This window comes from Centruroides sculpturatus, unplaced genomic scaffold (assembly GCF_000671375.1).
Source record: "Centruroides sculpturatus isolate CEXI.00-Female unplaced genomic scaffold, Cexi_2.0 scaffold3, whole genome shotgun sequence".
In the NCBI taxonomy this organism is placed as follows: Eukaryota; Metazoa; Arthropoda; class Arachnida; order Scorpiones; family Buthidae; genus Centruroides; species Centruroides sculpturatus.
The window spans coordinates 638,803-665,124 of record NW_019384366.1 but is presented as its reverse complement, the minus strand read 5'-3'; the positions used below and the strand labels follow the sequence as shown (position 1 = coordinate 665,124).

At 22.6% G+C, this 26,322-nt stretch overlaps 1 protein-coding gene across 1 annotated transcript in view; it reads right to left on the bottom strand.

The window, feature by feature from the left end:
- The window catches only part of LOC111642532 (Down syndrome cell adhesion molecule homolog), a gene marked incomplete at its 5' end in the record, with an annotated part of 81,965 nt that overhangs the window by 42,004 nt on the left and 13,639 nt on the right, over nucleotides 1-26,322 (bottom strand). Inside the window, one exon of the mRNA XM_023388884.1 lies at nucleotides 7,056-7,217. Coding sequence (XP_023244652.1) covers nucleotides 7,056-7,217 — 162 coding nt within the window. The remainder of the gene's footprint in view (nucleotides 1-7,055; nucleotides 7,218-26,322) is intronic.

The following is a 26,322-nucleotide window of genomic DNA, read 5'->3' as shown; positions in this document are numbered from 1 at the left end:
ACTTTGATATACTAATATCAAAATATCTTTATTAATATGTATGTAAAAAGTTACAATAATTATAAATTAAATTATGAACAATCTAATTAATTATAATTTTATATACAATTAAAAAAATGTTCTAAGTTGTTCATAAATTTAAAATTTTGTAAATAATTAATTAATCAAATATTAGAAGAATTAAAAGATTAGTAAACTACAGTAGAGCATCGATTATCCGACCCCCGATTAACCGTCACATCAGTTAACCGACCGTTCTAGTAGGCAAATTTCAAATGTCCGCTAGTGATGTAGCATTACAATATTTGGCTATGTCTTGGCTACTTTAATATTATTTTTGTTAAATTTTTGCGTGTTTTAGCTGGCATTAACGGCTCGACCATTGAAGGGAGGCCAGTATTTAAACGAGATTTAATTTTCTAATTATGAGTGATTGTTTGTTTTGTGAGCAATAAAATAATTTAAAAATAATTTTTAACGATACAATAGATACGATTATTATTTTTAAAAAAATTTGTTACGCTTAACATCGATGAAAATTCAACGTGAAGTATGTTAATAGCGATATACTAATATACTAATTATATGGGATATACTAATATGCTAATATACTATACTAATAATGTATTTTTTCATTCTTTTCGGTTATCCGATCAACCTGAGTCCCCAATTGAGTCGGATAATCGATGCTCTACTGTAAATCAATAAAAAATAAATTTAAGAGTAAAAATAGCAAAATTTTCATTTTCAATTAGCTAATTATCAACGCCAAATTTTTATTTTTAAAAAAATTAGATTGCGTTTTATATGTCAATCTTATTTGCTAATATAACTAGTTAAATTTTACTTTCTAAATGTGAATACAAAATATTTTTAACATACACTGTGTATGACTATAATGTTTCTTATAGCGGAAATTATTTTCAATAAAAATTCTATCTATAAATGCAATTTTCTAAAATTTTATTTTTAAATTCTAGAAATATATTTTATTGAAAATGATGATAAATAGTCTTCATTTTATATATCTAACAATTCAACTATTATAGAATTATCTTGCTTTCTTGAATAAAGAACTCAGCTTTTCAGTATTTTCTTATACTAAAAATAAGAACAAGCTTAGTTTACATCTATTTGATTCAAGCGAGTTATGTAATTTATCTTGATTTAACTCGATTTTTTTGGCATAGAATTTAAATTCCAATGTCGTTTCTATAATTACACAGTTCCAATTAAATAAGCATGTTATTAATTGTAACTAAATTGCTATTTATCTTTTTAACAAATTTTTGTTTTTCTTGTCATGATATTCGAGATATTACGCGTGGTTTTCTTTATAAAAAAATACTTATATTTAAGAAACTAATTATCTGTTATTAATGATCTTAAAATTATCAAATCCAGATTGTTTCTGTTTGTTTTGGAAATAAAATTTATAAAAATTCTTGTTTTATCATCCTTAATTATTTTTATCTAATTTTAATTTTTTTCCTCTTTTTATTTAATTCTATCGCATTAATTTTTAAAAAAATGTATCGCATCTTACACAGATAAAATCCTAAAAAAATACATGTTTACAAAGTAGTATTACATATATAACTAAGGGGTATTTTCTTTTTTTTTTCCTTCTTCAATACAATTTTTTTAAACCTAAGTTTTATTTAAAAGCTGAAGTTGAGGAAATTTTTATGCAGTAACAAAACTAAATCGAATATAATATAAATTTTTCTAATTTAATATATATATTTTTAAAAAACTTAGTTTAGAAAAACTAGAAATGAATGTAAATCATCAAAAAGCTGTAAACACTTGTTAGAAATATCAACACTATAGAATATGTGAAGAAGAGGAAAAAAGTACAGTGAAGTATTTGTTGATTTCCGTTATTTCACAACTCAATTTTTACTTTATTCAAAGAGAAGTGGAAAGACATACAGCAAGACAAAAAAAACTTATAAAAATTCCAATCCTGTTCAAGCCTTGAGATATAATTTTAAACTATTACAAAGACAGAAACTTCAAAGATCATGTTCTACGAAGTGAAACTAGAATTGAAAATTTTAAGAATCGCTAGTATTTTTCACGTATTTTTTTCAAGAAGAAAATTCTAGATCAAATTTTACTTTTCTTTATTATAGCTATTTTGTTGCCATATTGGACGAAAATCCCCTACCATTATCCTGTATTCTATCCGAGTAAATTTATATCATTATTACGTTATATTTCTATTATGTACCCTTACAAATCATCATTTCTTTATTGTTACGAAATGATGACGAAGCTATTACGTTACTATTATTACATCTATAAAGAATAAAAAGGTTAATCTCCAAAATATCACTATTTCTGTTGATAGAAAAAAAGGATAAGCAACAAATATGCGATAAAAACACAATTTTTTAAAAATATTATATATATATATACGTAATAATGCTGACTGATATTTTTGAAACTTATACAAGTAATTTTCATATTTAATAATGTTTTTCTCTTAAAATGTTACTTTTATTTAGAAATAACAAAACATACATAGCCCTTTCCTTCTTACTCCTATGGGAGAAAAATCTATATTTTATTCTTGCGACATACCTAAACGTAAACTCACGTTTACTCAACACCATATATAAACATTAGTTTATAGATCACTAGCATATCTATCTGCGAAAATCTATCAGAAATATAATCGAATTTTTCTTAACTTTTAAGATTAAATTTTATTAATAATAATGTTTAATACTTTAAGAGAATTATATGATTATCTTTCTCTATATTTAAACTATTGAGTTTAATTAATTAGTAATAATAATGAATCATTTATTTTCATTATTCTTTGTCACGACTTGACCTCTTTTGATGCGGAATGTTTAAATACCTAAATGTGATTATCTTCTCCTGTTTCTTAGAAAATGTTTTAAACATTACGAAATTACAAGAATTTCATTTATCATGAAAGGAGTTTCGGCATTTATCTGATTATTATCAATTAAAAATCAGTAGTTTTAAATGAGATATTTTTGCAAACATATTGAAAACTTTTTAGAAATATTCCAATTGATAAAATAGAAATTCTTCTTCAAAGTATAGATTTATAAAAAATAACAATTCAAAAATTCGACAAATTCTCTTGCAAAAAAATCCATAAAATCCATATAAAACATGAAATAAAATCCAAATAAACTATTTAACAAACTTTCTAAATATAAAATTTAATGTATAAATTAAGTTTTAAGACATATTTAAATATTGTTATAAAAAAGAAACTTTTAATTCAATATTTTAATACCTTTAATAATATATAAAAGTCATTTTAGAATATAAACGTAAGCTACCATATTAATAAATTTTAATGCTTATTATTTTTCATTAATTTAGAAAATTTTTCATTAAATCATTAAAGAATAGAGAATTAATTATTCTGCAAATTTACCTCCTAATGTAATTATTCAAAAATAAAACTTAAATACTATAATAAATTATAAAATAATTTAAAATGATTAATTACAGATACTTGCTTCGTTTCCTATCATATTTTTATACTTAGACCATCATTTTTTTTCTAAATAAAAATTGTTTTATGTTTAAATTTATAATAAATATAAACTACATTATATATTTTATAGAAAAATATAGTTTAAAAAGCAAACCAAAATAGTATTTACTCTTAAACAGATATAAAAATTAATGTAATTTCTTATTCTCAGATAGATTGTTACTTATATAGTATATTAACAGACATTATAATTTACGATACGCGATTAATTTTGTGTGTTTATGTACAGATGATATTAATGAACTGATCTACAGCATGATATATATCTAATAATAATCAATGATAGAATATTACTCAAGTAATGATAGGTTTATTTAGATATGAATCATTTTTAATATTTAATGTAAGTTGTATAGCAAGTTAATAAACCTATTATACAATATAGAAAATATACAATATATACAATATACAATATAGAAAATATTGTACATAGATATACAATATAGAAAATATATCTATGTTAGAAACTAATATAAAACTGTAAGCTGGAAATAGATTGAACCTATACCAAAATAGCAATGTTTTTTTTCAAATAACAATTTAAAAATTTATTTTAAGATTTTATAAAATAAAAATAAAAAATATTTTTAAAATTATTTTTATTAATAATAAAAGAACTGAAGTAAACTTATATATGAATTTAAGTAGGCTATACATTAGGCAATATTAAATTTGGATTTAGTATATTTATTTATTTATTTATTGTTTACTTAAAAACTATTTTAACTAGAAAATAAATAAATAAATACCTTATAAGTTTTTATATAGGAAATAAGATAATCTATTAACCACAACTTGATGCTTAAATTAAATAATATGCAATTTAATTTTAATAAGCTTAGATAAATTCATTTTACATAAGCAATAGTTTGTTATAAATGATTTGCGAATAATTGTAATATTATTGTGAAATATTTTAAAATTGATAGCAAACAACTATCAAAAATTACGAGAAATATTAATATATATATTTAAAATATGACATCGAACGAATCAAACTATTAATTGGAATACCTTATAGAATATGAAAAATAATTAAAATTTTATTATGTATGCAATTGCCTGCAATTTTTATCAATAACAATCAGATGAATATGTAATTGCCTTACTTTAAAGACAATTTACTGTTTGCTTAAAGCAATTTCATATTTATATATCGCATATTTATCATCCATATCCATGAAAATGACATTAAGTTTTAGAACTTAGTAAAATTTATTTTTATTTTAATCATCATTTCTTAAGCATTTCCAATATATATACGAACAAAAATCTGATAAATTTTATTATTGATGTTACATGTCACACTTACCTTATCTAACTTGATTTTTATATAAAAAAATAAATCGTTCTTTTTATATATATTATATACACAACCAAAAAGTATTGTTCTAGCAAATGTTTCCTAGCTATAAACTTTGTACCTCTGGTAGTAAATAGCCATCATTAAACATTTTATGACAAAGGCGCTAAAAGCTTTAAAATACGCGTAAAAATTAATATTGCAGTATTTCCTTGCAACATGTATTAAATTCGCTTAAAGTTGGTTCTCCTAAGTGTTCTTATCTACAATGTTTTTATGTTAAGCTGAGAGTAATGTCAAAACACACAATATCCTTTCAGCAAGAACGATACTGTCAGCCACTAACGGATATAGGAGAAAATCGGTGGCATCCAGTTAGCGATAAAACTCCGTCTTCTGGAGAAAAACTGTCGCTAAACTAATAAAATCTCATCCGACATTGTTTCATGTTAGAAAACTTTGAAGGTTTTTGTTCAAGTTAAGATAACTTTGGATTTTTTTGTCTTTTTATTAGTATAGGCTATATGGAGTATCGACGATCGATGACACTAATTGAACCGTCAAGTGTAGCAATGTTATATAAAATAGTCCAATATAAATATATATTAATTTTTAAAATTTATAAAATTTTTATTTAAAGGAATAAATCCAAAATATTTCTACCTAAATTTATATTTAAAAAGTCAGATGCAAGTATTTTACATTTTTAAGAGCTGATAATACAATAAAAAATAAATTATATTACATAAGAAGCACGCTTCACAATATAAAGTTTATTGACATTTTTACTTATATTATATTATATTATATATTATATTATATTTATAAGTAATAATATCGATAAATTTTTATTGTGGAAAGTGTTTTTATAAAGCAATATTCATCAACTAGAGCGAATAATATATTGAAATATATTGAAATAATGCTGAACAAATGATGTTAAAAAACAAATAGATACGGCACCTTTGACAATTCGAAATTTACTTCTTACTACAAATCTATTTTATTTTCTAAGATCGGTCAACATAAAAAAATATAGCACTAACAATTACGACTTTGCAAACGTGAAGATACTGAAAATGATGTGTGAAAACTTACCAAAATATTTATTTAATATCCCATCTCTTAAAATATTTACTTTACTTATATTTCAAACAAGGATTTCAATTTGCTGATTTTTTTAAATAAAAGATTCCTTTAAGCGAATAGATTTGAATAGAAGTTGTTATAACTTGTTAATTTGCCTTTACTGCTTTTGTCATACTTTTAAATTAAATGTATATAATACATTATTACATATACTTCCTCTTTTGAATGTAGCTTTACTTAGATAAAAATATATTAAACATGTAAAATTATATATAAAGTTTAACTTTGTTATTATAGATATTTTAGTTTAATGTTTTTAATAATAAAAATTCGAGTTTAGAAAACTGAAACTTTATTTTAAATTCTACTTTTAAAATATATAAAATTTTATATATTCTTCATCTTTAGAGAAAGATTTTAATTTCTTATTTTTAGAACTTTCAATAGCTTTTTTAATTTTAATTTTTGGTTTCTACAATATCTTTTTCTATTACCTTGAGATATAATTAAAATTATATATTCGAATACTGATTGATCGTCAAATTTTTTTCTCTTTTAAAAAAATCCTTGTTACATCAAGATATTTAACTTCTTTATTAAGAAATTCGTTATAATGGAAGATAAAAACTGAAAATTATATTAATTTTTCCCACTTTGGAGTTTTTTGTATTACATTCATTAAACGACATCCATGATTATTCAAATTTAATTTATCAATGCCAATCTGTTAAATTCAGGAAGATTAATATCTTCAACAATTTCTTCGGTTAAATTTTTTCTTCCTCTCAAATAAATTTATAATAAATACTCATAAAGATATAAATTTAAGAAATTAAAAAAATTCCTTATTTACATTAACTTTTTACATTTATTGTATTTACTTAAAACATTCATTTTTAATAACTAAATTTAATATTTAAAAAAATTCTTTTTTACTTAATTAAAAATAATAACTATCATTTATTTATATCATAAAAGATTTTAAAATAGAAGCGTTATAAATACAAATTTATTTGCTACATTTTATACTGTCATCCGTTTGAATTTATAAAAATTTCAAAGTAATTTTGAAAAATAATCGGATAAGACAGGATGTGTAAAACATTTACTTACCTTTCTCTTCAGAGTAAGTATATGTGACACCATCATCACGAAGCCATGAATCTACGCTGACATATTCTCGTACAAAAGATGGCAAATGACAACGAAGAACAGCAGTGTTTCCACGAATTATAAATTGATCGTATACGTTGGGATTATAACGCTGATGGACCACTAACGGAAATAAATAATACCAAAACTCTGAATAATTTCCATACCCAGTTCAAAGGTTACAAAAGTTCTTACATAATATATTAAATAGCATGTATTATCCAGTAGTTTTCTAAGTATTTTGTTATTAATTTAAAATTAAATTCCTTACGTTAAATAAATAAATAAATAAATAAACTGGATAATGACTCAAATTAATAATACAATAAGAGAGAGAAGGAAGGGAATTAATACAAAATTAACATAAACTTTACTTGTTCATTTCTATCTAGAACATCATATTGAGCTTATAAATATGTTGTTGTTATATTCTATTTAATATACCGAAATCACTTACGAAATTATTCATTTGTTTAAATGAACGAACAAACATGTTCACTAGGCATTGTTATCACGACGCTGTTTGCTTATAATAAGTTAATTTGAGCTATTTTGCATCAATCACTTTCAAATTTTGCAAAGTCACGCAAGCAGAGAAATTAATAAATATCCAAAGGTAATCGTTATCTCGAAGACATCACGTATTACATTTTAAAATGAGTTCATCTGTTGGTCAGCCGTTTTCAAATAAATTGTTGACATTATTTGTTTATTAAAAATTGCTCTAAGAATGTGTCTGTCTACGTAAATAAAACACGAATAAATTTATTACTTGGCACAGTTCTTGCATAGGGCACACATACACTTCGTAAAGCAAATTTTTTTTTAAACAAATAATGATTATTTTTAAAGAAAAATATGTTCAGAAAAAAAAAATTGATGAATAACTCGCATCTTTCTTAAAGTTTGGATTGAATATAAATTATAAAACGTTACATAATTTATTTTTACTTTGTTTATGTTGATGGTTCCTTAATAAATTCGACATGATGAATACGGCGAAGATAAGATGAATGATAATTAATCTACTATAATTAATATACAAAATATAATTAAAAGGTTCAATATAGTTAAAGCTAATTATTTTACCAATATTGAGAGTATCGTTTAATTATATATATATAGATTATTATTTTAAATGAAGATATTTGCAACAAAAAAATAAAAAAAATAAAAATAATGTAGTAGCTTTAAGCGTAGTTGTAGCATGATCAATTTTCGATAGCTAGAAAAAAAACAGATAAAAATATGTTTAAAGGCTACATTTTAAATAAAATGATAGAAAATTATCATTTTTTAAATGCATACGTAATTTTAAGTAGTAGTAATTAACAAAACAGTTCATATGATTATTTGATTCATTAAAATTTATTATCTGGATATAAATAAATATTACTTTTTTAAAAAAAAGAGTTTAAAGTTTTACTTAATTTTTGATAAAATTAGAAAAAAAAACGAAATAACAATGATAATTTAGAAAATGTGAGAATTTTATATAACTTTAAATACAGTTTTAAGTATAATTTCTAGGAATCCCATTTTACTAATGTAAATATATATCCATCATTAAATTTTTATTTCTCGGCATACAAAAATAAAATAAAAGCATTTTGCTGTTGTATACTCAAGTATTTTACATTAAAAAATAAAAGAAAAAACATTAGTAAAGAATACAAAATAAAATCACTTTAGTTTAAATATGAAATAAATGCAATCTGTAATTTTTTCCTTCCTTTATAATTTAATTTTCTTTTTAAAAATTTTAAAATAATATTCGAGTATTTTACTGTCTAAAATAGCAGAGAGCATTCATAATGAAAGTATAAGAAACATACAAGATATGGATTATTTTAAAAGCTGCTTAATGGGTATTTATAAAACGGGATTATTTTGATAGCTTTAGCACAAGAATCTACAGATAATTTAACATCTCTTTCGAAAGAAATCCATCTGCTATTTCCCACCATACAGTGAACACACGCAATGTTCTGCAAGATTGGAACCTGGTAGATACTGGAAAATAAGATACAAAAACAAAAAAAAATTGAAACTGACAAAATTATAACAAATAATGGAAGTGTTCTCTCGATAAACTAGGTTAAAGATTTTCTGAACGTATCAAAAAGAATATACAACGTTCGATTTCTAAGTTAAATTTATGAAACGGCGATGAAGATTATTTTATATTCTTATTACATTCCGGATAGATACAAATATCGTATATTTTTCTCTTAATGCAATTTTACCAAAGTATTTTCCTAGATACCGACGAGATGAATTTCTTTCTAATTTTATTGCTTTCCATTAGGTATATATCATAAGTTTGAACTCCTACAGTATGGATAAAGTATACAATACAGAACATTAAGGCTCCATTTTTTTAAATAATAGATTTAAATATCGAATTTATAAAAAATATTTTCAATTTATGAATTATTCATGAACAGATCTCAATATTAATGTTTAGATTAGACTCATTTGAAAAAATAGTAGAAACAAAACTGTATTTTTTTAATTGAACATTTACTATTATGTAATTCTTTCGAATTGAGTTTATATATATTTGATTTATTTATTTATGTTTTTGATGTTATATTATTTATTAGAAAAATATTTTAAATTTGAAATTTTCTAGAAAACTAAATAAAGAATTTAAAAATAAAAATTTTAATTCATTGAATATCTTAAATATTGTATCTAAGGATATAATGTATAAAAATTTTTTTATTTAATATAAATTAAGCAATATAAAATTAATACGAATTTTAACAAAGAAATTATGTATATAATTTTTAAAAAAGCTGTTTAATCTGCTATTAATATTCACCATTTTTAATAAATATAATAATAATGTTCTGTAGAAGGAAGTTTCATTTCCTCTGAAGAGCAATTTCCGTCAACGAAGTTTCTGTATTTTGAATATACAGATTGTTTCTCTTAATTAATCCTAAATTGAATTCAAGAATTAAAAAGTTTTCGTTAGAACTATTATATATGGTTCGGTGGAAAAATATAATTCTTTAGATAAATCGACTGATAAGTATACATTGCTACAAGCTTTAACACATTTTCTTACTCATTAAATTTAAGTTCCTCTAATAAAAGTTTCATTTATCGACAGGAATATAACTAATATAGGCTAAGTACTTTCGAATTTTATTATCAACTTTGACATTAATAAAGGCACTAAATTTGAAATAACTTCATATTTTGCGAATTAATTTGTCAGTTTAACTAAATTCTCATTTCGTGAACTAATTCGATATAAAAGTTTAAATTTGTCTACAGCAACATAATTTTGATTCTAATCTTTAAGAAGAACAATAAATAAAGGCTATTAAATTATTATTTTTAAGAAATAAAAATTCCTTTTAAGATTAAACTATAAAAAAATTTCCTGTGCTTTGATTTATGAAAAGGATTTGTCAGCATCAATTTAGTTAAACACACTTAATTTACTAATAACTTTAATCGTAATAAACTTATCAATCAAATTATTATTTTTGAATAAATGCTGTCATTTTAATTAATTTATGGAAAATTCTCATCAATATTTTGTCGCAATTAGCAAATGACGTAGAATTTGTAACTCGTAAACTTAATTTTATTCTTACATTACACTGAGAATATTCTATATTCCAGAAATATAAATTTAAAATATTTTATTTTATAAATATACTCTACTTATTAAGTAAATTAAAAAGTAAAATTATATCTTTAAAACTTTCTACCGTGAATAATATCTTATTTTCTAGAATTTTAAAAATATTATTCATTTAAATTATGCATCGCTGTTTAAATTGCATTAGTAGCAAGTTGTAAATTTAAAATATTGCATGGCTGAAAACTTAAGGAACAAAAATTATAAATTATTTTAAAACAAAGCAAAAATTTTAAATAATTTTCACCAGATTTTAAACTATGCAGTAAATTTGCAATAATCTCGCTGAATCCTTAATTTTTTCCATCCTCAGATTTTCTGGATGATTTCGCTTTATTATTTTTCGAAGATGCTCGCATTCATTTTGGTGTTGTTTGAAAGCTTTTGTCACGATATTTCCAAATAATCTATAATTTATATTTGATAAATCTCCTTTTCCAATACACTTATCTTCCTTCTTTTTCAATTGAGAACATAAAGAAATAAACGAAAATACAACATCGAACTTTTGTAATCATATGATTATGTACTTCAACTAAAGTACTCATCAATTTTATCAATAGTTTCTGCCTCTCTAATTAGTTTCCATGACGTTTAATAATTATTTTTTGTTGAAATACTCTTGATAATGCTGTTTTGACTTCAATGAATTATAGTCATTGAATTAAATTGCTGTAAATGTAACTTTTAGCTAAATTTATAGCAAATTACAGCAAAAAGTAATGATGATAATAAATCTACCACAAAAGAAAAATAAAATTTATCAGACGTTATTGTGATTCATCTTAATCACAATCAAGTATTTGTGATTATTTTTAATATATTAATTTAAAATAAATAAATAAATTTAAACATGCCACTATTAATTGTATAGTTTAGTTTTAATAGTATGTATATTTATAAACCATTAAATTTCGTTAAGTGATGTTTTTCAGGTACACTATTAGCGAATCATGTGACTATAACAAACATGAGTTGAGTTAATCCACTTAAGTTAATAACTTAATGTTACGGTCAGATAATCCGTTAAAACTTTTATGCACCAAAAAGCGTATATATAGTAATTTATCGAAAATGCAATGTCTGATCGATAAATATTTAGAAATCTCCTTTGATGTTCTCACGGTAAACATTTTGATTGAATTATTCAATGTTATGCTTTAATAAAATAAAAACCTGGGAAATAAATTTTGTACAAATCCCAATCTTTTTCCATTAGAATCATTTTCATCAATGTTCTGGTTATAGAACGTTGTTCAGAGATTTGAATGTTAAATTTTTAATATAAAATTGCGTATTTAAGAAAATTATACAAGAATCTATTGAAATATCAGTTTAATATTGTTGTATTTATCTCAGTTAGATGCTGTATTACATAGGCAATATATGAACCTAGACTATAAAGAAAAACTTCACATCACTCATCTTGAAAAGAAGAACAATTTATAAGAAAAGATTATTTTAACCTTAGCGCAACATCAAAAAATAGCGTTTTATCGAAACTCCAATATAAGAAATCCTGTTATACAGTGATACAACTAAGATTTATAAATAAATATANTGCAAATCTATAAATTTTCATAATATTTGAATAATACATATGAATACGTATACATTCTGAAATTGTTATTATTATTAATTGTTATTTTTGTTGTTGTTAAATGAAAATTTCCAATTAATAATTTAAATAACTAACTTGGTGCATATATAAATGTATAATTAAGTTATAATGTTATAAATATAATAATGTATATAAGTTGTAATATTATGTATAAGCCTGTAAATTGTGATTAGAATTTAAAAATTTTATTTGGCTAAAATATTTCTGTTTCTTTCAAAATTATTAATTACTAAATTAAAAAAAATAATAATAACGTTAAAATGATTATTTTTAATTAATTACTTCAATCAAATTAATTTTCCTGTTTACAGTCGAGACAAATTAAGAGGAATTATAGCATTAGAGAAAATTAGAGAAAATGAAGTATTATAGGTGAATAACATCTAATTCTGTAAACATTACAAAATTTAAGATTATATTTTCATCACGTACCATTCAATATTACTGTTTCTATTATATAAAACACGACAGAATTTATGAATTATTCTGATAAATAACATTACACCCAATTATATAGAAATCACGTAAGTAAGGGAGTGGTCCAGTGGCAACGACTAAACTCGGTTATTAAGTCAATTATTAATAGACTATCTTTTAAAGAGGATATTTGAACAGACTTGTGGAGTTATGTTAGCTGTTTGACACACCCGCCATCTCATAATGGAGAATGATGATCTACATGCAGTTTTTCTGACGTTAAAATTTATTGCCGAGACATTAACGGCAATTTCCTAGCATAAATACAAAGTAAACAAATTTGCTTTCACTTTCAGATAGAACATATGGTTACAATAGAGTTCTGAACTTCTGCTTGTTCCTATCACTAAGAAGATTCAAGAGAGGAAAAAATGATGTTCTTATCGGAAAATCCCATTTACCACGCATTAAAGTGTCGTGTTAGAATGAAGCAGAAGTTAGATCAATTTTCGTTTATTATTTGATAAAGATTTTAAAGGTTTTTGCATAAAGGAAAATTATGTAATATTAATTAGCTTCAGCGTATAAACAGTAAAAATATTTGAGTAACTTTCAATGAATAGTCAGTAATAAATTTTACTTGAAAATTTACGTACTAAAAATAGCATTGTTATTGGTTGACGATACAAATTTTTAAAATTTTTGAAATGATTAAATATTTAATTTTAAAGGAAAATAAGTTCCAGGTTGGATGAAACCCCTTGGGAGTTACGAGTAATGAAAACTTTGTTACAGTTAAATTAATGTTAGATGTTAAATATTCATTGTTCTGAACTTCATGTTACATCACAGCATGAGGTAGAGAAATGATACTTGTACAAGAGAACTGGCAATACCAAATGAAATAGTTGCAATTTATCGCCCTATTGCACATTTCAACTTAAATGTTTGCTGCTAGATTTTCTTAAAATCTATTGTTATCTCCGTTTAGAGATGTGTATTAATTAAAAGCAAAAATGACTTTATAAAATTTTATTTGATGTAAAATATACAAGTCACCAAATAAAATATAATATTTTTGTTTTTTTATAGATGGAATAATCCTGTGTAACAGAATGAAATTTCAGAAATATAGCTGAAAATTATTTTGTTTTTATATATTTATTTTTGTATAAATTTAGCTAAACATTAAAAATGTTATCTGATATTTTAGAACAATGTATAAACATGTGGATATCTATTATTGAATTTTATATTATTTTATTTTCTTTAAGATATAATAAAATATGTTATCCTTCTGCTCAACGGAGATTAAAGAATAAAATTAAAAAAATAAATGTTTCTTTCTTTAATTTTCTACAGTTTCTTTAAGAAAACATTATTTTAAATATTTTCCTGAATACATTAATGCATATGAATAAAATATCTTATGAACTTCAGATAAAAGATTGATTTTAAAATCAGTTCTAGATTGGAAGAACAAAATATTTTTCATATATTTTTTTTACCTTATTAATTTAATAAAATTTTAAATTATTATTATTAAAAATGTCATTTAATTTAAGTAATTCAATAAAAAAACTTTAAGATATTGCGTTTTTTTTTATTTACAAAATTTTCTTTTCTATTTATCACATTTTATATTCGTGCTTTGATTTAATCAATACTTGACATTGATCACAGTTTTCAAGAGATTCATTTACTGGAGTGAGCCCAAATATTATTCTAGCATTTTAAGTTACTTTCATACAACCATGTAAATGACATAATGGATTATCATGGCCATTTATTTTGTATAAGTAACAATAAAAGTGTAGTCAAATGGGAAGAGATTTTGGCTGAAGGAAACTTAAGGTTATTATGAAAACAACGAGTTTTAAGAATAAAGAAAGAAATTGCCATATTTCTTTTAAAGATTTTAAAGAATATTTTTGGAATAAATTATTAATAATAATCGCGACTAGTTTACAAAAACTATTAAATTATTTTTTGTTAGTTTAATTTCTTGGAAAAAAATTTTTATTATGGAAAACGAGTTAATGAGCGTAACTTTAAAATTATTAGAGAAGACATTTATAAATTACATAGAAGTTATAAAATTTAAAAAATATATATATTGTTATATTTAGCTGAATATGTCCGTAAATTTACACAATTTTAATTATTTATTGAATAGGCCTATTATATAAAAATTATATAAAGTTTATTAATTTATATATACAACGTATAATGTATAGATAAATTATCTCCCTATATATACTGTACTGAGATAATTTATTTGTATAAAATATTAAACAGTATTTTCCAAATATATTTTAAAAAATAATTTATAAAAATTACTAGGCCTATACACAATTAAAATTTTAAAAAACAGTTCATAAATTATGTACATAACTTTATAAAATAAAAATATAAAATGATTTATGATAAAATTTTAAATATAAATTTTAAAGAATAAGCATTATACTTTAGAAAAAATATATATAAAAATTTTGTTTTTTATTGCATAAACATACTTTAAAAATCGTTAAATTATGAAATAATCATATATTAAAAAAGAAAATTATCTTTTTCTTGATAGCAAATTAAGGAAAAGTATATTGTAGCGAATCACAGAATTGTACGAAGCAAAGATTTTCTTGAACATGGAATTTACTAATAAAGACACGAGAAGATGTTGGAGACTAAATCAATAACCGGAAAAGTTAGATGCCAGAAAGTCTAGGCAAATGGAAATGGGTACTTTCCTTCACTCAGATTGCGGAAGTATATATCCACGTTTGTCTATCTTCACAAAGTTAATGCACATTGATCAATGGAGAAGTTGCTCTTGGAATTCATATTTTCGTATTAAAGTTTAAATATTATCTTTAGAATTAATCAAACACTGGATAATTAATTAATTACTACTGGTTAGTGGAAAATGGGAGAGCGTTATTGTGATAAACTACATAATTAATTGAGTTTCTATCTTTCCTTATAATTTTACTAATTCATTAACAATAATGAATCATCCAAAATTCGATAACTAAAATTAACTCTAACGTAACCTATATACATATATGTATTATAACTTAATTTTATAATTATTATTACATTTTAAAAAATACATTTATACATAATAACAGATCCGTGTACAAGAGGAGGTTTGAATGATCAACCCGCCATTTGGAAAGAATCAAAAAGACCTAATTAAAACGGTATGTTTGGTATTTTTTACCAGTTTAGTTTTTCTTAAGTCTGCTGTATTACGGGACTGCAATTTGAAAAAATCGTAGACCTATAAATTATATTATAACCCTTTAAGGATGCGCACGATTTTTAAATGGTTGAAGGTTAAAACCCTCACCATTTTAAAAATCCTACTCGCGGGTTTACTTTATACATAATTAAAAGTACGTTTTTGTATAAAATCTTATTCTTAGACGTGTTTCCATAAATAATATATCATTTTATTAAAGTAAATAAAATTTCTTAAGTTTATATATAACTTTGTATTAGTTTATACTCGAATAAAAAACAAAAACATGAAAACTCAATCAGAAAATCAAACAAACGAATAAATAATAAAAATGTATTAAATAAGTTTTTTAAATTATACCCAATGACATTGACAAGTATTGTATCAATTTTGCAGAATTTCTAAAAAAAATTTTTTTTAAATATATGAAAGAAGCTCTGACTGTATTACACTAGAAAAATTCAAAGAAATGTGAAAACCCGAAATCATAATAACAGAACAAAGAAAAATGAATCATATATATATGTTATTTCCTTCTGCAAATATATTTTTCGATCAAAAATGTAATTGCAAATCTTTCCGGCAAAACTTTTTTCTTTCTTTAAACATTGATATAAAGCCATCACGTGGATATGATGGAAAGCATATTTGGTTATACAATTTTTTTATTGTTGAAATATTCATAAATCTCGAGAGAAACTCGTATAAAAATAGCAATAAAATTCTCCTCAAAACAGTGTTACAAATGATCTTTAGATTGTTATTACTTACATAAGGCTAATGAAGTGATCAGCTTAATGATGCTGGAACATAAACTCGATAAAATGTTACTAGAATATATTTACCTTGAAAACATACGAATGGGTTTTTAAGATTTTATAAGTCAATCAATAAATATTCTAAAGATATGAAAATATACTAAAAGTATTCGGTAATGATATATATGTGGTTTAAAATGTAAAAATTATCCTTTTAATAATGTTAAATGTGCGTTTTTATTCATTTTTTAAATTAAGTTTTAAGTATTTTAATATAATATTCTTTAATATTACTGAAAAACATCCATTAATAAATACACTCAATTTTTACTGATAACAGACTTAAATAAACTATAAGATTTTATTGGCACTCGATGAGATTTAACCTTGTTTAAGCTAATAATATATTTATAGCGTTAGTTCGAATGTTAGAAAATAATGAAAAAAATTTTGTCGAGACTTCGATTGTAACTTTTAAAAGAAAAAGTTTCAGAATGAAAAAAATTCCAGGTTGTCTGAAAGTACTTTTGGCAAGAATTGAAGAAAAAAAAGTCTGTCATGCCAAGACAAAGTAAGAAAGTGGTAAGTAGGAGAAAACAGTGGATAATAATAACTACTGGGGAATGATATAAGTTAGAAGTTAGTACAGAGAGGATATTTGAAAGTCCTTTTAAAAAGAATCCAACAAGAAAATTTTCTCAACTTTAAAGCTACAGAGATTTAAACCATAAAGTATGTAATTGAAAATGTAGAGTATTGAAAACACTCAATACTTAAAAGCTGCTACAATACAAGGATAATAATTCTATAGATAAATATAAAAATAAATAAATTTTTTTCTACTTTTGAAAATGGAAAAATATTTGTAAAATCAAAGTTAAACATGCATTTACTGTCTTGATCGATAACCTAATTTTTAGGTTAAGAAAAGAAACTACATAATCCTCTCTACTTTAAAAATTGTTATTATTTTATACATTCAGACTAAATACTGTCATGAATCGAATGAAAAAATTTAAAGACAAATCAATCGATGTATAAACTTTTATTTTTTACAATTTAAAAATATATTTTTTATTTTATAAAAGAAATATTTACAATAATAAATCTTTTAAATACGTTATTTTCAGTTAAATTTCTCGCTTATTTAAATATATAATAAATATATTTGATGTAATTAATTAAAAATTAATTAGTAGTGGAATCAATAGTGTTTAATACAAGAAATATAAAAAAAAACTAAGTTTAAGTTATTATAAATTATTTTAATGAAATATATTTGAAAATTTACATTCTTATTAATTATTTTTCTTATTATTTTAAAATAATTTATATTTATTAAATTTATTTCCTTTATAATGTTTTAAATATATTAAATAAGTTAACTTTTAGTTAAGTTTCAATGGTAAAAACGTAATTCGCAAATTTTTTAAATAGATAAATTAAAAAACTGTATACAGTTTTTTAATTTAAGTTTTGTAGGCGTTTATTGTTCTTTAATAAACAATAAGCATAATCAGTTAGGCTACTTTTTTACTCCCACAAATATCCTCGACTATTCCTAGTTACTATTCTCTAATCAAACACGTGCTATTCTAAGTCAATTAGTTTTTATTTTGTGAAAGTAGAGGGCAATTGACTCGTCATTTACTATACGAATGTTTGGTTAGGAATAATCGAGAGTAAATAAATGATGAGAGAAGAGGTTCAGCACTTGAGCAGCACGGTAATACNTAGGGGATTAATTTTAAAATATTTATACTAAAAAATATTAATTACATTTCTTAATACGCTTAAATATGAAGCCGATTCATTCTACTTTTATATATTTTATATGAGAATACACAAGTAAATGAATGCATTAGGAAGAAGAAACTAGAGTTCCGAGAACACGAAACTTAGTTAAATTTATATTTTACTGGATAAATAATGATATCTACAATATATTATTTGAATGTAACACGAAAGTTTTAGCATAGTTTATCAATGTTCATGTGTTTACCTGTCTGACTTTACACGTGTATTAAAAGATAGACATACATGCAAACTGCTTACATATTTTATTTTGTTTAAAGCTGATCCTCCTAATGTTTTTATAATTTTCTATATAACATAAATAATAATCAAACTCTATTATAATTTATAAATAAGCTTTATAACGCATGCACAGTTAAATAGGAAAGGCTAGAAATAGACTTTATTTTACTTGAATTTACAATTTAATTAGCTTATTTTAATATAAATACAATTAAATTTAGCATTTAAACATAATCTTTAACAACATTAAAAAAAATAAATATAGTTTTATATCAACGATACATATTTAAATCGTAAAATTTTAAAAAATTATTTTAAAAGATCATTTAAAAACTTTTTACAGAAATTTCATTATCAAAAGACTAAAAGTATTAAATTTTTAATCTTAAATATTTTTTCATAACTGTAATAATTAATAAAATAATTTTCGAAGATAACTATAATAATTACATTTCTTTATATTAACGTCTATTATTAATGATATTAAAATTAACGTTAATGAAGAAATATATTTAATTTTGCTACCATGAAGTTACATTAAATAATTAATCCCTAACTGATTTACAGCCAGAAACACAGTCAGATAAACTTTAATAATGAAAAATTAAAATTAGATAACTATTAATTACTTTTTAATTTTCTATATTTTGAGTTAATTATCTTAGATATTATAAAGAAATTTAAATTTTTGTTTCCCATATTTTTCAATAAATAATTCTAATGAATAAATTGATGTAATACAGTTGTTAGGCTGCAATTTGAAAAACTGTAAACCTATAAATTCCTAGTATCGTTTGTCTGACTGTATGACTTTCCTTAGACTCAAGAACGATTTTAGATAGATAAAAGTCGAGACCAGATTAGAAAAACTATATAGAACATGATTTCACTTCAAAAAATTTTCCGAAAACGGTGTTACGTAGATGACCAGCATGACTCTGTTGTTGTAAGAAAAAGTATGATGTACAGGGGCAAAACATTAATAATTTCAGATGGTAAGCATATCTTTTAAATTAAATAAATTAAAAATATGATTGTTAATTACAGCTTGGCATTGCGACGATATCAAAGTAATTTTTGTTTGTTATATTTGTGATATTTTACAATTTAACTTAAAAAATATATGCTAAAATATTTATATTCGTTAAATTTACGAATAGTTTATAGATATAAATAAAATGAATTTTATAGTTATTTTGTAATATACACATTGCTATCGTAAGTTTTCTGAACATTAGAATATCGAAATGGATTCTATCGAAAATAACTATGAATTTTTGAAATAGCTTAAAATTTATAGACGACTAACGATCGTATAGCAATAGCAATTTTGTTTTTATACTAAAATAAATATTACAATCTCTGTGGAGTACTGTCATTTCTTACATGTATATTGTTTTACTGTATCTTGATAGAACTTATCTATAATTTATGATATGTTTTTATGACAAATAAATATAGTTTATTTGCATTAACGATAAAACTAGATGCAAATAAAAGTTATTTAATTATTTTAGTAGAATTTTTTTAAAGAATCGGATGAAATGTAAATAATCTTTTATCGTTCTTCGTAATAAAAATTTAAAATGTATGTTTTTCAAATTATTTTTTCCATATTTATCATAAATAAATAACTCGATCACGATGTTTAGATTTACAATTTTATTATACTTTATTAATTCTTAAATATGTTTTTATTAAAAAGTTGAATATAATAGGTAAATAGTATGCGATATCATTGATTACATCTCAAGATTTTCAGTTAGTTAATATGAAATCAAGTCCGATCTTTGTACAGGGCTTTTTTGCTCCTTAAAATGCTCTTCTTTTGAACAAATAAAATATATAGAGTGTTTTTTTTATTAATAAATAACATCCTTAAGCATTTTATTTTGTTAATAAATATATTAATTTATACTGGTAGAAACTACTACAGACCCCAAGTTTTCTCCAAACCCAGGAAAAATCTTCAGCTTCCTCCGTCTCAACGGCTCTGGATGATATATTTGTATACGAAATTAAATATATTAGTATGAAATTAATTTACGTAGTTAAATTTTTTAACTAGATAACTTAAATCCTAGAATTTCGTACCACAAGCTCTTAAAGTAATGGTATATCCAGGTGCCATTGTAAGAAGACGTTTAGTATAAGTTTGTGAGTAATTACTTTTGTATACAATTATAATAAGATTTAAAAACATTTTTTATGTTTATATATCTTTGCTTAACTATTAGCAAATCATGTGTCATAAAATATTTATCACAAATATTCTTAATGCATTTATAGTTAAGTGGACATCCCCTGATCGCTCGCCTGTGATCCATATCGTAATCCCTTCTCATATCTCTATCATTAACCTGATGATTAAATATTCAATAAGCAATTAATATTAATAAGTGATGAAAAATTCAATAAAAATTTATATAACAGACAAAAACATGTTTATTTATCTGAATTTTTGTCTCTATAGAAACATTTTCCCTATTTAATAATTAATTTTCTAGTATTGGAATGATAAATAATTTAAAAATTAATTTATTTAATCTTAAAATTTGTATTTAAAATTTTATTTATTAGATTTACAATTACTTTTTTAAATTTCTATTATTTATGTCATAAATTTAAATTACATTGAAAACTGTTAGAACTAAATTAATTTTTAACATTTTACTTTATTTTTTTCAATTTATTTATTTACAATTCACCTCACTCAATAATTAATTTTTAGAATTTTTCTTTTACCAATCATGTTTTATGTAATAAACATAAACAATAATTTTCATCTAATAGAATTTTTATTTCTTCTTCTTTTAATTTATTTATATTAATTTTTAAATTACAGATAAATATTTTATAACTTTTTTCTTTAATCAGTCCATTAAATGTTTAAACAAACATTTTTACGTGTTTATTCTATATATATAAACCGCAAATTTTTATTTAATTTATAGAAATAAACAAAAAAGTTTAATTAAATTTTTTTGCAAATTAATTGAAATTAATGCTTTAAAAAACTTGTATTTTTAAGATAATTTAAAAAAATTTATCTCACAGAAAAAATTAATTTATGTTTTTGCGTTTTTTACTATATTTTTTTAATAATATAACCTCAAAAACACAAAAAATCACATATAAAACTGTTTTGAAGATATTTTATTACATTCAAAAACATCAATTTTATAATGAATTTATCCTGATTTTTTTATTTATAAAAAAACCTGCAAAAGTGCTTAAAATAAACTTTTATATCTGAAATTTTATTTTAAATTTTAAATATGTTAAATCCAGAAAATAAATAAAGAAAAATTCGGTTTAAAATAGCCACACATTTAATCCTCGAAAGGTGTTTAATATACAGGTACAAAAAGAATTATGTTTATAAAAATATCGTGCATAAATTCGCTAACAGTTTACAGCTTTTCAGATAAATATAACGAATTTTATAGCTTTTTTATAATATAATAATGCTATCGTTAAATTTCTTAACCATGAAGGTATTAAGATAGAAACTTTTTGAAAATAAATATGAATTTTGAAATATTTTTAAATTTATGAGCAACTAACGATCGCACAGCAATAATAATGTTGTTTTTATTGAAAAGTATTGTAAAAATATAATCTCTGTAGTAAGATATCATCTCATGCATGTATATTTTCTTATTATATCTTATGGAACATATAATTTATTACATATGGCTTCTATAAAATTTATTTCTGAGTAGCTTTGAAGGATGGATTTTATTTCATATAAAAATTATTAAAATCAACAATTTACTAAGTGAAAAAAAATGATCTTTAAATCTTGTGTGGGCGACACTTGGTATGTAATTACCACTGCATAATAGTACGACGCAATAGTATGAAAAGGAAATAATAGATTTACGAGTTCTTAAGTTACTAAAAAATAATTCTAATATAAAAATTAAATGATGTATTTAGTTTTAATGACAAATTAATCGGTTAAAAATATGTTATATGCCACACAGAACGTTAGTTTTTCGTTAAAAAGGTTATACCTAAAATTTTTTATATAAGTCAGATTTTTCATTAATGACATTTTAATATAATTTTAAGAATTTTAGCTAAAAAATTAATTAGGTATTCAGATAAATTTTAATATAAATAACTGGAATAAATAAAGGTTTTTGCATAAAGGAAAATTATGTAATATTAATTAGCTTCAGCGTATAAACAGTAAAAATATTTGAGTAACTTTCAATGAATAGTCAAGCCAAAAAGCACCTTTCCTTGAAGTTATTATTATTTTTTTCTGACAATCTTCAGTCTAGTTTGCTGCTACTAAACAAGATTGATAATAGTGTCACGTTTATCTGTGCATCCGTGCATCCATCTGCTTCTCATAATAACTTCTGAGTAATTTAAACGAATTTCAGTACGAAGATTAAGAGACCAGAGATGATGGAGCAATTTTCCTGTCTTTAACTTAATTAGCATTAACATGGTAGAGTAGAAATATTTCAAGTTTACAATTACTATTTGGTGACCACTTTGATGTAGGCGTTGTAAATATTTCAATCACTCGCTAAGAAAAATACGTATATACATCCTCTGACTGTGATAGAATGCATTTAGTAATTTTTCATTAAGTTGAAAGAGTTGCATGAAATTTTCTTCTAAAATAAGTCATATGAACAACTCATCATTTTCAAGTTTTCGTACAAAATTACAAATCTTATTTAAGAAATTAATTAAAATATACAGATTTAAAAAGTTATAAGTTTATTTAAAAAGCAAAACAATTTTCATCTGTTATTTAAGAAAAATATGAATTGAAAATTTAATAATTATCGGCTAGGCATAACGCGAGATAAAATGAAGATTTTTCTTCTTATAAATGGTAACATCACTATCATATAATTTACCCGTCTTCTTATCAATAAATCATTAAATATGGCCGAAAATGACTTTGTTCGTATTTTATGCCTCATTGATAAGAAGATATACAAATTATATATTATTATAACATCACTTTCTCTAATTTTTGCTATCGTCTTACAAGCAATTCTAGTTCTTAAAACTTTGCTTTTACAGTTTATATTTTCATGTAAATATATATTAAACAATTCGATATATTTTAAATAAATTAATTATACTTAATGTAGAAAATTAAAATAGAAAAATCAGCAGAAAGTATTTCTTTTTTTTAATACAAAATAATTTTGAATATAAGATGAAATATGGAAAGTTTTCTTTGTCGTTTCCATAATACTGTATACTGTTCTTTCTGAAAAGGGATTTATTTTTGAACGAACCTCGTGTTTCTGTTCTTGATAAAAGCTGATTAAATGTAACCTATATAAAGTTACTAAATTCTTTGAAAAATCGTCTTAATGTAGAATTAAGAAGCTTTTTTCCTCTTATGGAAATAAAATAACAAACTGATACTGATTATAAAGACATTAAAAATGTAAGATAATTCCTTTGAGATTATTATGAACAGATTAGAACTGTAAGAATTTTGCTACTATTAAATAAAATAACATAAAATTAACATTAATGAGTGTTCATCTGTTAAATAATTAATTAAAAATGTAAATTTTAAGCTAATTATTGTTATATATCGTCCTAAAATACCATTATTAATTTAAAGTAAATATGAATTTTGACAATATCTCAACGTTTCTAAATAATTCGTTTAAAAATATAGTTTAAAATGTTCAATTTATTAATAAATCGATTTCTTTTATAGTCTAAACTAAAATGAAAATTAGAGGAACCGATGTCTTATCATTTAACGTTTAAAAATAAAATCTAAACTTTAAGAGATAAAAAAATATATATAAATAGAAAAAATAATATTGAATACGGCCGGAAAATGTCTTAAAATATGCTTCGTTTTTCACTAAATCACAGATTTGATTCATATTTTACACAAATAGTTTATATCCTTCAATTTTTAATGTGGATTTCTCTTTTTTAATTATCAAATAGTGTCTTTAGCCATCAATGTTTTAAGCATTGTTCATTAGAATTACGAAATGTTAGATAAACAATGTTTTTTTATGTTATCATTCGTTAATGCATATAAAAAAAGAAAATAATAAGAATGAAATATGCAGTTGTTTTTAAAATAATTCAGTTTATTTAAACAGTTTCTAGAAAGTAATAAAAAAAATCAAAAATCAATTACATTTTAGTCTTTTTTTACATAAAATTAGACAAAACTTCAGAGATTTTTTTATAAGAATTAATTTATGAAATGATTTCTATTGTCAATTTACATAAAATGTATTTCGTAAACTAAACAAGAGTCTCATAACGACAAAAAAAAAGCAAAAAAAAACCAAATTACAATTTCCTAAAGTTTATAAACCTAATGTAAAATACTGTTTATTCACCATTATTTTACTAATGGATACATTATTCCAGTTGATGAAAAATTGAGTAATCTGCCTTAAGGCGTCAAACGTACTCTCATTTCCCTTTCTTTATAATTTACCAAAGTTCACTTTTAAAGAAATTGCCTGAATATAATCTCGTATAAAGTAAATTCCAAAAACTATTATTTTAAAAATATATGGATCCAAAAATAGCGTAAATAATGATACTAACTTACTAAGTGAATATATCACTTTTATATTGAAATTTTTCTTTATTTATATAATAAATCTTTTTATAATACAGTTAAAATTATATAATTTTAATTTTATAATATAGCATAAACATTTCAGACATTATAATTTTGTGAGAGGTAAAGTTATGTTAATTAAGATTATAAAAATAATGTGTATCATTAATAGCGCAGCGTAGTTTGTAAAGTTTAATAAATATATTCTTTAAGTTATGTTTAATAAAGTTTAAATATTTTAAATAGTTTTATAAGTTATCTTTCTGAAGATGATATGTACATATTCAAAGAGAACAAAGGGAAGTGAAGTGATGGGATAAGGTAATACAACACATGATCTACCAACGAGAAGTACCTTACGGGAGGATTTTCAATGAGAAACTGGCCCCTATTTTGATGTTAGACACGTGAAGACATCCGGAAACTCCCTATGGCCAGTCCGTTTGTAAGACCGAACCCGCAACCAACTAGTAGTGTTCAGTGTCGACATTCTGTTCTAGCCAATGTTAGGTAGTAGCAGTGAGAAAATATCTCTTACTTTAATAAAAAATTTAATGGTTATAAACTACACAAAGAAAATTATGATAAATACTTAATGATTATTTATTCAAATAATTATTGATATTTAATAGTTAAATAAATATATATAAATCATACATTTTTTATATACGTATATCTTTATATTTTTCTTTTCTCAAATTTATCTTCCCATGCTCCATTTCAATGATACCTGAGTACGCTTCTGCATAAGGATAATATTTTAATTGCTCTATAATATAAAGTACTTTGATGTGAATACTAATTGGATTTCATATATGTTATCAGTCACCATTTTAGAATATGATTAGCAGGCGTTCCCATTGGACGGGGACATCCTAAAAATGATTTGTTGTTCATAAAA